Raw genomic sequence first — 14256 nt, forward strand, 5'->3', positions numbered from 1 at the left:
TCGCTTACAAAAAAGTGGCTATATTTTGCGTTAATAACTGAAACATATTTCAAACTACTAACAAACAAATTTTCATTTTCACACATTATTTTCAATGCAATTCCAAATGACAATACATTACACAAAAATTAAAAACATTTTCTTTTTAATCTATAAACATTTTGGCCGCCAAAGAGTTGGAAGTAAATAATTGTGCAACAAATTATTTTCATGATTTACAATGCGTAGCATGGATACAATTGCGCTTAACGCTTTTTTAAAATAGTAGCTAATTTTTTTAGCTTTAAAAATATCTAAGTACTACAACATTTTAAGTTACACATATAAGTATGTACATATGTATATAAATATACTGGAATAGTCTTCGTATAACTTCGTATGGTCTGCTTAGCTACATACCTTCAAACAAAGGGCAGTGCGTGTATATTTTGTGATGTGCCGTAGAAGTTTTGATTTCGGAATCGAGCTTAATTGTTGTATTTGGAAATATTGTTAGAAAATATGTTTACAGCGTGCAATTCCACACAAGCTTTGCTGATTTTTTCTCTGGTTTGTATAAAGGAATCTTCATTGTCAGGTAACATGGAATTGTTAAGTGCATTTTTTAGCTTTTTAGCATATCTGGTGTCATAAAGACTTGCATTTCGCATAAGTTTTATACTTTTGTATATTTGTTTTATAAAGAAATGTAGTTGATTTATAAATAAGTCAAAAAAAGAAGTGCTTGAAATAAAAAATTTTGATTTTTTCAATTTAAATTTTTTTTTCAAATTAAATTATTATTTTTTAATTGAAATGTGTTTGATTTATAAATAAGTCAAAAAAAGAAGTGATTTTAATAAAGCTTTTTTTCAAATTTAATTTATTTTTTTAGTTAAATCTTTTTTTTCAAATTTAAACTAATGTTTTGTTAAAAAATTTTTAATAAAATTTTTTTATTATTTTTTTTTTTCAATTTTATAAATAAGTCCAAAAAATATGTGCTTTAAACAAAAAATTTTTAAATTTTGCTTTTTTCAATTTCAAAATAAAAACTTTTTTCAATAATTTTTTTTTTTTTTTCAAATTTAAACTTAATTTTGTTTAAATTTGTATAATAAATATTTTTTTGTTTAATTTTTTTTTCAATTTTTAAATTATTTTTTGTTCAAAAATCTTTAATAAATACAAATACAATGCTGCAATAAATTTTGAACACACTTAACTCGCACAAAGTAGTTTTTATTTTCCCCATTATAAACATTTATGTTCTACGCATACTAGTTACTACGCATATAACGATTTTTTGCAATAAATTTAAATTTGAAATACATTTTCGGTAATTTTTTATCAAAATTTTCATAGCGTCTACTATTTCAAATAACTAGAGCTACATTATTTAGCTAAACATTTTTAAAACTCAATTCTACGTTTGTCGAAAACATGCGCATTTTCGGCATTAAAGATTTCGCATATTCGAATAGCTATATATGTACATATATCTATTCTCGTCATGTCTGTGGTGCATAATTTCAGTCAGATTTTGCCATTGCAGTTATTCGCACGATTTGCAATCGTTATTTTATTTTATTTACTATCACTTCAAAATTAATACAGTGTCTCTCAAACTTTGTCGACACATGCATTTGAAAGCAAGCTACAATGCTTCTTCATTTTGCCACGTCCTTACGTATTGCGCTACTATAAACGTAGCTGTTGCACAGTATGTATATTAATAATTTAGTATTTATTAATCAATTTATTATTTATATTATATTGGTTGTTGTTGCATTTCTAATAAAGTCATAACTCGACTTTGCATCGACTAAAGCTTTATATAGAAATGGACGGGTTAACATACATACATACATATAATATTAGAATAGCTACATTAACGGTTTATTTATAATTTCATATAATTAATAATAATTTTAATAATTTACATTCTACGTTAGGCTTAAAACTAATGTCACACAGTGAGAGAGCAAATGTTGTTTTTTTTTTAATAGTTAAAAGAGGTAGAGTTTTCAAATTAAATAGTTATGTATGTATATCTAAGTGTTAAAATTAAATGAAGTACATAATATTTTTTGTTGTATTAATACAAAATAATAAATTATTATTTTACTCATATTCGTTGAACTTTCTAAGGCCCTGAAAAATAAACCATTTTCGAATTTTATTTTTAGAATTTTTAGCAAATTGCTAACATTAATTAGTTGGTTATAGTATTTGGCATGAGGTTGCATAACCTATATGCACTGAAATCCATAAATTTTAGGAAATTTAAGTATAATTGTTGAAATTAGTTGATATAAGTTTTTCATTTAAGCAGCTTAGGCACGCATATCGGCAATCATTTCAACCAAATTAATTAAATTTTGTTGTGTTGTGACAAATAAATTAAGTACCTGTGTTTATTTTTAATATTCAATGGCGTTTTGATCATACAACGGGATTCTATTAATATTGAATCTCTTCTTTAACCTCACTTTTATATCAGTGCGCCAAAATGTAGGCAACATATCTTGTTTAAAACTCATTTATGTAAAAAACGAGTAATTCAAATCATAAAATAAGCCTGCAAATGAAAACACACAAAACCCTTCCATGACAACTGGCTCTACTAGCAAATATGTCCATAATATTCTACAAACTCTACTTAGAAAGTAGCTTTTGTTTAGTGTGTACCGCCAAATATGTAGTATACTTATAAGATTTTTTACTTCAAATTGTGGCACTAAAACTGCCAGGCAAAGTCATCATGACTAGTTGTGCCTCAGACGAGCTCGGCTTTCAACAACTCACCATCAACAAAGCTCACCTTTCATCAGTTAATACAATAGTTCTAATTGGAAACTGTCTGGTCTGGGTTCATGCGGTAAGATGTCGGTTACAAAAGCTGTTTGGAAGAGATAGAAACATCTCAAAACTTTCCCATTTTTGTGAAATCAAGGCTAAAATACCTCGGATGTCACACCTTTAGACAACCATGTAAAATAGCGGAAACTGCACTAAAGTATCTAAGGAGTATTAATATCCAAATACAAAAAATTTTATCTGGCTTCACAAAGCACTGCTATAAGCAATGAGATTCCCTTGTCATCTTGAAGGATCAGCCACCTAACCTGACCTAACCACAATCTAATCCTTACCCCCACCCCAACTGGGACTAGGTAATCCGTTACAACAACAACAACAAAAATAACATAACGCTTTCTTTTTTTCCAGTTTTGGAATCAATTTAAATTAATGTGATTTCAACAAGTGGCAACATTCTCCAAAAAAAAAATATTTAAACTATATTTTTTCTCAAACCTTTTTGGTTTAGTACCAAAAGAGTATTAAATTTATTTTATCAATTTTGTGCAATTTAAAATTTTGAACAGGTGGCAACCTTGCTCGAAATAATACGCTGTAAAAAGTGAAAAGTCTATATTTCCCGCTTTTAAATTTATTTATTTTTTAATTCCTGAACAGATGGTAAAATTATACCTTCCTTTCGAGTTAAAAAAAGCGAGCATTACACCGAATAGCCCCGAACTAGGTTAGGTTAGGTTGAGGTCGATCTTAACAGGGATCTCACTTGAACAGATAAGAACGCCGATAAGTTGTGGTATCTAAAAACTCCTATATACTGTATTATTAAGCCATTAAAAATCGACGAAGCGCTTTGAGCCTACCAGAAATTTATTTAGATGGCTAATGTCAGTTTCGGTTATGTCTTCTGCTTAGCCAAAGGTAAGACAGACTATCGAGTTGTTTCTGTTTCAGTCGCGCAAAGATAGTGGAGGAGAAATGGCCTAGATTTTTGCCCCTCACCCATACATCTTTGACACCAAGCGTACGAATCCACTATATTTTTCTTTCTGGATAGTGTAGCAGGTTAAACTTGCACTTATCCAGAATAGACCTCGACATATCTAAAATATGTCCTGCGTGCACTGAGTCTCCGCATGACACTGGCCACCCTTTTTTGCATGTCCCACTAACCCTACACAACTGACACCCTTCTCCGTTTGGTCCGACTCCGTCAAAATAGCACATTTTTTGGGCCTAACATTGCATGACGTAGACGATAACTTAGCTAATCCTTACTATCATAACTTGGGTTAGGTACCCGTTACAACAACAACAACTAAAACATATTTCATGTCTATATAGCATATCTGATACTGCAGGCAACATCAAAAAAGCTAAGGCAAACAAACTAGTCCGTGAATTCGGAATAGCCTGTGCCATAGGAAATTCCATGATTCACTGACTAACAATTATGATTTCACGTGATTTTTATATTTATATCACCGGGTGATTAAAAAGTCTGAATAATCGCACCACTCTGGCGACAAAAAAACATGTTCAAAGTCACACAACAATTTAAATGAAATATTAAAATGATCGCCACTTAAACACTTGATTGCACAATGGAATATATTATATATCTCACATACACACTGACAATCAAATAAGCAAATTGGTATGCGGTTGTTCATACAGAAAAAGCAAACCCGTTCACAATAAATATTACAAATATAACTTGTGTAAATATGTAAATGCGAAAATACGGAAATAAATAAATAATCCTAATAAAATATCACTTTTTTTCGTCTATACTAACGATTTTTAATAAATTAACTTAATTCATTAAGTTGAACTTGCGACTGACACTAAACTACTAACCGCCAAGCTAGGCACAAACAACAACGCATGCGCAATCGCTTCGCATACCTACTCTATGCCGAATGTGTTCGTTTCTTCTACGGCTAATAGTAATTTCTCATAGAGCAATTCGGGCGTCGGATAAGGCGGTAAATCTAAGCGATTGAAGCAGGTGTGCGCACGTGGCAAGGCATTCGGTTTGCCCCACTTTTCGATGCAAAATCGTCGTGGACCAGTTGAGCCGCGCAGTGCTGAGAAGCCTTCGTAGGGTATACTAGAGGTGCCGGTTACAAATTGTAGCAGTCGTAAACGTTGTTCGTTTGTGAATTTCTCGATAACTTGCCAAAACCAAATGATCACCTGATGGTTGTCATGATAACCCGAACGGTATTCGGTATTTAAACGCCAATCGTTAATATCAATCTCGGCCGTACCGGCAATAACCAATTCCAATTCACGTGCATCGAATACGGAAACAAGACGCGCATCGACCACCTCGTAAAAGCCACGCACCAACGATTCCGTCTGCTCTTGTACGCCACGCTCCAAACGCCACTTAATCATGCGTTCCAAATATTCTTTCTTGTTTTTCTCATTTACAATTATGTTCTTACCGCCCGGCTTCAGTTCACGCTCGACCACATGACCCAATAGCTCTTCGGTAACGCAAAATGTTAGACCAAGATCAATGCCGGTGCCGATGTCATTGTCGCGTATCCATTGCAGCGACTGATGAAACTCATTATCCAGCGATTCCAGATCGCTCAGCGCGACGGGCAAACGCAACAGCGCCTTGTAAAATGGGCGTGTAAAGAAGGCATCCAATAGGTATTGATGTACGAGTGCCAAGCCCAACACACGACCGCCGAAGCGGAACCAATCGTGACAATTGTCCACAAATGCTGACAGCGGTGAGACTTGTACGGTGTATGTGTCATTGGCTGAGTACTCAAAGAGGCCGTAATAGGGGTTGAAGAGCTCACGTGAGAGCAGAAAGAAGAATTCTCTATAAAAACAAAATGAAAATAAAAAATCAAATAAGTTAAAATGTTTATAAAAATGTGGTGTGTAAATTACCTTGATGGACCGCCATAATCCAAGCCTTCTTCAGTATCCCATAGCACAGCGAGGCGACCACGCTGCAGATCTTTCTTGTTGGCCGACATTATGCGTCGGAAGGCATCCTCTAGCAGATGTGTGCGTCGAATGTGTAATCTGCGAAAGTTCAACGAAATATATTCAAAATAAAATAATATTGTCTTTAATTACGCGTTACTTACTTTAGTTTGTGCGGACCCTGTCCGTAGCCTTTCGACTCCAATTTGCGATAGAAGCCACGCAATTTCGCCTCAAAGTCACGTCGGAATGGTGGCGGTGCGCGCTGTGGCATGCGCGAGTTGAGCACTGGCGAACCCTGTGGACTGCGTTCTTCAATAGGAACATAGCTCATAATCTCCTGTTCGAACAGGCTGTAAAGAAAACAAAAGAGAGATTTTAAAAAACTGGAATTTCATACGAATCGCGGTTTATTACAATAATTTTAGGGAACAAGTATTCATTGTAAAGTTTATAGAGCTCTGGCTATTACGAAAGCCGCGGAGCTGGTCTCCCATCTACCTAGACAGCCGAGCAGCAATCAAGGCACTAACCTCGTATCGCATATCGGTGTTTCGGGAGTGAAAAGTGTTGTCAGAAGCAAGCAACTGTCAGGTCACATAGGCATCGAGGCCAATGAAATAGTGGACGAGATAGCCAAGAATGGTGTACGGCTAACACCCGAAAACGTGATCAGCATTGGGTAACCCACGACGATCTCAACAAAACCATGGTAAAAAAATCAAAATCCGATGAAACGAGCTACCTGGGTACAAAATTGCAAAAGTCATGTGCTAAACGGTAGATCGGAAGTACACAAAATTGCCATCAAGTATAGAAGAGACTGTGAGAACTTGATTGGAATACTAACTGGCCACTGTCTAGTGGCGACACACGCCCGCAGAATGGGTTGACACTGAGAAAGCCACCAGGGAAACAAAGGAGCATTTTTTGTCAATGGAGCATCACAACACTTTAAGCATCTGGGGTCCCCACGGTATGATACATTGGAAGAGGTATCGGTAGTGGGCCAGAAAGTCTGTTGAAATTCGCGTAAAGCGCAGGCATCCTAAAGTATGACTAATCCTTGTAGACCTAGTAACTGACCTCCATCTGGTATCGCAAAGGACCAAAACTGGTCTATGCGTGGCTCAGACTAACCTAACCTATAGAACTCTGGTAACACGCTTGAAAGGCCAATTTAAGCAAAAAAGAAATGAATCCATTCGTTGATGAACTACGTTGACACTTCCCTAGGGGAATTAAGTCAGCGCTACATGATTTTGCGTTGTTCCACCGTTAACATCAGCGATGCGCTAATGAAGCAATATTCACATGTCATTATTAAAGCGCTGTTCTTCAATTATTGAAAATTGCAAATTATGTTGCATTGTAAATGTTCATAGTTCATAAGTCTCCAGCGGGCAGTCGGTCATTTGTTGTATTATTAACTCGTGCGTAATTTAATAAGATTAAATTTTAAGTCGGCAGCATATCAATTAGTCGCAAGCTTCATATTGAAATTAATGGCGATTCGGTGCTTGTTGCTACCATATACGGCAACTTAAAAACAAACGTTATTTATAATAACCTCAATTACATAAGCTAATAATGCACATAGCAGGGAAAAACAGCAACTTCGGCTGTATCGAAGCTAAAATACCCTTAACATGTGTATTTTCTAGAGCATAGATGGGTATAAATAGCTTTTTATATTATACTATAGTGGTCCGATATCGGTTTCCACAAATGAGAATGAAATTTCAGACCGATATCTCAAAAACTAAGGGACTAGTTCGCATATATGCAGACTGTCAGACGGTCAAACAGTCAAAGGTAAATCGACTCAACCCATTATGCTGATAATTTATATTTAACGGATGATCCAAGTAGAGTTAGAGGATGGAGTCATGTGTAGACGTTCACGCAAGGGAGAAAAGTTCTCTGTGCGCCAGACACTTGGGAGTGGCCAGAAACGATTCTTTTACTTTTTACTTCCGGCCTTGACCAATTATCTCTGGATCTCTAGGTAGCCAAAGGACATTTGTTTGAAGGCGAGCTAAGTGAGCATACGAATCATCCCTCCCCAGGGTTGTGCTGTGTTTGGGACCCGCCACGTAAAAAACGCCCCGAATGAAATCGAAACAACAGCCTCGGATGATGGACCCCTACCCCTACGACGACGGCAACGCATTAAGGATTACGATTCAAGGGCATGCACCTGAAATGTTCCTCTGCCCTGCTAGTTGTTGTCCTCGTAAAAGTAAAGGCTGACATCACCGCCATCCAAGACAATGACTGAGACAAAACTAACACGGCTGTGTAAACTGACGTTGAGCAATACCAAAATATCCGTCAGGTTCGAGAAGGACCTCTCCGAACCGTTCGATACCAAACGAGGTTTCAGACAAGGCGACTCCCAGTCGTGCGACTTCTTCAATCTACTGCTGGAGAAAATAATTCGAGCTACAGACATGAACCGAGAAGGCAATATTGTTTATAAGTGTATAGCTGCTGGCGTAAGCCGACGATACTGACATCATCGGCCTCAACATTCGAGCCGTTAGTTTTGCTTTCACCAAACTGGATAAGGAAGCGAAGCAAATGGGGCTGGTAGTGAACGGGGACAAGATGAAATATCTCCTGTCGTCTAACAAACAGTCGTGACGCTCTCGACTTGGCTCCCACGTCACTGTTGACAATCATAACTTCGAAGTCGTAGATAACTTCGTCCATCTTGGAACCAATATTAACACCAACAACAATGTCAGCCTCGAAATGCAACACAAAATAACTCTTGCCAACAGGTGCTACTACTGAGTAGAAAATTAAGAAGTAAATACCTCTTTCAACGAACAAAAACCAAACTTTATAAGTCACTCCTGCTATATGGTGCAGAGGCTTGAACAATGACAACAACTGATGAGTCGATTTTGCGAGTTGTCGAGAGAAAGGTTCTGTGAAAGATTTTTGGTCCTTTGGATCGCCACAACCATTTGGTTAATGTTTTGGGTATGAAGCGTGTAAATGCTAAACCCACACGAAAATACCTGAAGCTTTTTGCAAAAACGAGTTCGCAAAAGAGATGATTATGCTGAAAACCCTTCATTTAGCAAACGCATTATTGCTGTTGACGAGACGTTGGTTTATGAATATGACATCGAAGCTAAAACTGTCCAACAATTTCGCAACTGGCGCTCGAACAATTGTTTGGAAAATTGGATTAATCATTGGCATGCTTCTATTGACTTAAAATTTCCTATTTTGATGGCGATAATAAGGATTTGTATTAAAACACGTGAAAATTAACTTTTTTTTGTCAGTCCGAGTCAAATTTGATCAGATGGTATAGCAGTAATAATTAAACAGTTTTGCGAAGTACTTAAACCGATTTCGCACCAGAACAAAATTCTTTCGAAATCTGGGCATACGTAACCCCGTTCATCAATTATTCTATCCAAAGGCAAAATGTGCCAGAAATAGACCAAAAGAGTTTCTGATGGACTTATTCCTTTAAACTTCCAAGTTCAGCGCACAGTTCATATTAAAATGACATATAGACGTATTATACTGAAACTCACATAAATTTGGTTAGTTACAATTTTAACCACAATAATTCTGTTAGATATTTTAGTTTATTACCGTTACCATTTTTGGCTGCTTGTGGTACATACATACATATTTTCGAACTTGTTTGCTTCAGTTAACCAAATTAAATTCTATGCATGTACATATGTTTGTGTTATATAATAATTAAATTTCAGCACCAACATTATTTTCATTTAGCACGGCGATAATGGCAGGTGAGCGAAAAAATTAATTTGCATTAATTGCCCTTGAACTACAATAATTGCAACAAGTGGATAGGCAAAATTCGACAGTCTACCAATTGAACAACAACAACAACAAAACCAAAACAAAAGTAAATAAAAAGCAATATTAATTTATGCGAGCTTCAAATTTACACGAAATTATATAGATTACACATACATTTGTATGTACATAGTACGTGTTTACGCACGTACAAACATGTGCGGGTGAAAAAGGTAAACAAATGAGACACTGAAATTTCTAACGCGAGCACAAATATACCGTTCGAATTACACCATCGCATGTAAGGCTGGAAAAAAGGCACAACAACTGCTGGCAGTTCGTCACTCAGCGGTCACGGCAAACGCTCAGCCAGCAGACACAACTGTGCATGAGCCATCGCTGCGCACACATATCAATTGGCAAGCATACACACACGCATGCAAACATAAATATCCACAAGCCATTTGAGTTAGGAGTGGTGTGTAAATGTCATCATCGCCGGCCCAAACGCCGGTGGCACACTCATCCACGCACGCAGCGCCCAACTGAAATAACTTCTATTAAAGCATTCAACCATACTATATGCATACATACATACATACTATATGTATTGACATATTTACAAAAAAAAATATAAAAAAATAAGTTTCGGAAAAGTTTCGTATTGAAAATGTCATGCACATGACTATTCACCAACGAGTTAATTGCGATCGAAATAAGTCTTAATGAAATAATTGCATTTTAAACTCAGCTCACCGCCACCGCGTCGCTGGCGTCTCAAAAGCGCGGAGTATGTGTGTGTGTGTGGAGAAGTTAGTTTTCTGTTTTTTCTGTTTTTTCTATTTTTCTTCTTTTTTCACTTTCATTTATTTGTATTTTTGTTTTGTTTTCGATTTGCTGTTTTGTTTTGCTATGCTACGAGTCATTTTCGCGTTTGTTTTGAGTCACTTAATTGAACGCAGAAAAATATTCTTGCTTAATAAATTGCCGGCGGTAAGTGGCAATCAAATGATCCGATGATCCAATAAATTTCGAAATACAACAAATGCTTGCATGCAGATTTTTGTTGTACAAAATTTGTGTTGGAAAAATAGTAAAATATACATATATAGTAGCAAGAAAGGAAGGCGTAAGTAGATACAACCCATATTAGATTATCACGAGATTCATCAAAAAAAAGAAAAAAACGTTATTTTCGGCGGTAGCGAGGTTATAATACCCTTCACAGAAATGCAAGGTATAAAAGGACATTTATCGTGGCAACTATTTGCTAGTGTGGTCCGATCTGAACAATTTGTTCCGAGTTTATATCAGTAGGTTAATTTGGTAGGCCAATGAACCACGCATAGATCAGTTTCGATTCTTTGCTATACCAGATGGAGTTCAGTTACTAGGTCCAGGGGCAGTAGTCATCCTTTAGTATGCCTGCGACTGATGCGAATTTTAACAGACTCTTTGGTCTCACTATCAATACCTTCTCAAGTGTGTCATACCATGCGAACCACAAATGCTTACAGCGTAGTCTTGCCAATGCGGGACAAGCACACAAGAGATACTCGATTATTTCCCTAGTGCCTTGCTCTGGACATATCCTGCAGTCTTCTTGATCTGTCAGCCCCATTCTGCAGGCTGTGTTGTCACCAGATAGTGACCAGTTAGATTTACCATCATGCTCCTACAGTCTCTTCTATCGAGTGCCAATAGGAACTTTCTGCACTTGCGATCTATCGTTTTACTCATGACTTTTGCAGGTTTTCATCCAGGTAGCTCGTGCCATTCTTGGCAATCTCGTCCAATATTTCATTGCCCTTGATGCCTTTGTGGCCTGGCACCCTGTAGATGTGAAGTTGCTTACGTCTGGCAAAACTTTCCACTGCTGCCCTGATTCCCAAGACACCACTGGCCGATATGCAATACGAGTTTACTGCCGTGATTGCTGTTTGGCTGTTTACGTAGATGTTGACTCTGGAATTGCCTGCAAGTGCATTAGAGGCCAGCTCCACGGCTTTCGCAATAGCAAAGACCTCAGCTCGAAATATACTGCAGTGGTCCGACAACTTAAAAGGCTGCCTTATGCCTAACTTTAGACAGTATAACCCTGCACAAACTCCATCGTCCATTTTCGAGTCATCCGTATAAATGCTTAGAGTGTTGCGCCCAGCTAACATACCTTTCTGCCAATCATCTTTTTCTATATTTACTTTGAACCTTCTTTCACAGTTGAAAATTGGGATCATGTAACCGGTGTATGCCAAACCGCCACTACAATAACGATCTCGCCGATTTTGTTGAGCAGGTTTAGTACCAGTTCAAGAGCCGCCGTTGGAATTGTTCATAAAGCTCCCGTTAGGCACATTGTAGCGAGGCTCTGAACCCTTTCCATTGGCTTCCGGTACGTGGATTTTCGTACGCCTGTCCACTATACTACTGCACCTTAGAGCAGAATTGGTCTTACAATAGCTGTGTAGCCAGCGCATGAGAGAGGGAGAGCCGAGCATCTGCCTACACGCATATAGAGTATTTGCTAGCTATTCTCACTTTTTTTCCCACGTTGTGCTTCCACAGCAGTACTTGGTGCGGTCCTTGAGAGAGAGTTGTGTCTCATTTATCGAAGATAGCCTCCATAGAGGAATTTTGTGCTTTCTTGTGATCACAAGCAGATCCGTTTTCTACGGATTCAACCCCAGACCCGCTTGCGATGCCTAATCTGGACTGTATTCAGAGTATTGGACAGTAATCTGTATTTCGAGGCGATATCTTGTCAAATAAAACAGTTTTTCATACAAAAACTTGATTTTGATCAGCTTATATGGCTGCTATATCCTTGATAGTCTGCTATCGGCGGTTCTGAAAAAATGAGCACCTCTTTGGTGGCAGAAGGTCGTGTGCAAAATTTCTGATCCATATCTCAAAAATTGTGGAACTTGTTCACTTATATACAGACGGACGTATGGCCAAATCGACTCAACACGTCACGTTGATCAATTATATATATACTTTATACTCCAACGTTTTCTAGGACAAACATTATTGAGATCCGAGATTACAATATAAAGTCTATTCTCCAAACAATCGGATCTAAGCAACTAGAACGGACCGGGATTTTTATCTGGATCAATCAACTCAGTACAATTTCTCAAAAAACTATTTAGGAATACAAGAAGCTACAACAACCAGAATAAAAACATATAAGGCCGGAAGTATAATCTTAAGTATATGGAGCCGCGGGGAATATATGGAATAATTAGCCAATTTTGCTACCAAACCATGAAGGACTATAAGACAAATTTTCCACTAAACGAATAAGAAAATATAACAATTTCACAGAATATCCTTTTTAAAATTAACCGGTTGAGCGGAGAATCTCTTGTTCGTTAGATGGCAGTGTGGAAAGATACACGCAGTTTTGACTTATTTTTGGAAAAATTGTCAACATCAAGCGTACTGTAGATGATAAGTTATGATTCAATATCTTTATTGTGGTGTGGTGCTCTTTAAATAAAAAGTGTATTCATGAGATCCAAATGAAACTTTCTTATACATATATAAAATAGGCATAATTTACTCATTCTCAAACTATGTCTCGAAGATATCTAAAGAATAATTTAGGTAGTTGGTTTAGTCAAAAGACGCGAAAGTTTTGATAAATTAGAAACTTATTATAAATTTAATACAGAATTATTATATACACTTTTCTTTAGCTCTGCATCATGTGATTGTGAGTGTGGTCCGACTATCAAATAGGAGTGGGTAAGGTTATCACATATTACAAAGTTTGAGCAAGGACGTTTAAAAGGTATTTTAGGTGTTTTCCACTATTAGTTTGGAAATATATCTTTATACTAAAAGTGGGCGAGTTAAGTTTGGATTTTTCTTATTTTTACACTATTTCATGAATTTTGAGATCGACCGAGACAGTTATATGCTTTTGGAAATATTTTAAAAAATTTTATTTTATTTTATTTATTTTTAACCGATCTGATCAATTTTTAATCTACATTGTTCTTTAAAAATCTTAATATACCGAATTTTGAATATATTTTTGTGAAATATATGAACTTGCGAAAAAGGTAAAAAACTAAGTCAAAAATTTCTTCGGAGATTACATTGTTGCTTTAGGAAATAATATATACCGAATTTCGTGAATATATCTTGTCAAATGTGAAAGTTGTCCATACAAGAACTTGATACCGATCGTTCAGTTTGTATGGCAGCTATATGCTATAGTTAACCGATCTGATCAATTTCTTCGGAGATTACATTGTTGCTTTAGGAAATAATATATACCGAATTTCGTGAATATATCTTGTCAAATGTGAAAGTTGTCCATACAAGAACTTGATTCCGATCGTTCAGTTTGTATGGCAGCTATATGCTACAGTTAACCGATCTGATCAATTTCTTCGGAGATTACATTGTTGCTTTAGGAAATAATATATACCAAATTTCGTGAATATATCTTGTCAAATGTGAAAGTTGTCCATACAAGAACTTGATACCGATCGTTCAGTTTGTATGGCAGCTATATGTTATAGTGGTCCGATATCGGCCGTTCCGACAAATGAGCAGCTTCTTGAAGATAAAATGACGTTTGCTAAATTTCAAAACGATATCGTAAAAACTGAGGGACTAGTTCGTATATATACAGACAGACAGACAGACAGACAGACGGACAGACAGACGGACATGGCTAAATCGACTCAGCTCGAC

The 14256-nt window shown here is 36.6% G+C and overlaps 1 protein-coding gene across 3 annotated transcripts in view; it reads right to left on the reverse strand.

The window, feature by feature from the left end:
• Nucleotides 1-1200: 1200 nt before the first annotated feature.
• Nucleotides 1201-14256, reverse strand: part of LOC126759042 (E3 ubiquitin-protein ligase HECW2) — a 48332-nt gene continuing 35276 nt past the window's right edge. For all 3 annotated transcript variants that reach the window (XM_050473601.1, XM_050473602.1, XM_050473603.1), the window contains 3 exons: nt 5919-6107; nt 5716-5853; nt 1201-5644 (listed from right to left, as the gene is read on the reverse strand). In XM_050473601.1, the coding sequence (XP_050329558.1) occupies nt 4708-5644; nt 5716-5853; nt 5919-6107 (1264 nt within the window). In that variant the 3' untranslated portion in view covers nt 1201-4707. The remainder of the gene's footprint in view (nt 5645-5715; nt 5854-5918; nt 6108-14256) is intronic.

Source organism: Bactrocera neohumeralis, chromosome 5, assembly GCF_024586455.1.
Source record: "Bactrocera neohumeralis isolate Rockhampton chromosome 5, APGP_CSIRO_Bneo_wtdbg2-racon-allhic-juicebox.fasta_v2, whole genome shotgun sequence".
In the NCBI taxonomy this organism is placed as follows: Eukaryota; Metazoa; Arthropoda; class Insecta; order Diptera; family Tephritidae; genus Bactrocera; species Bactrocera neohumeralis.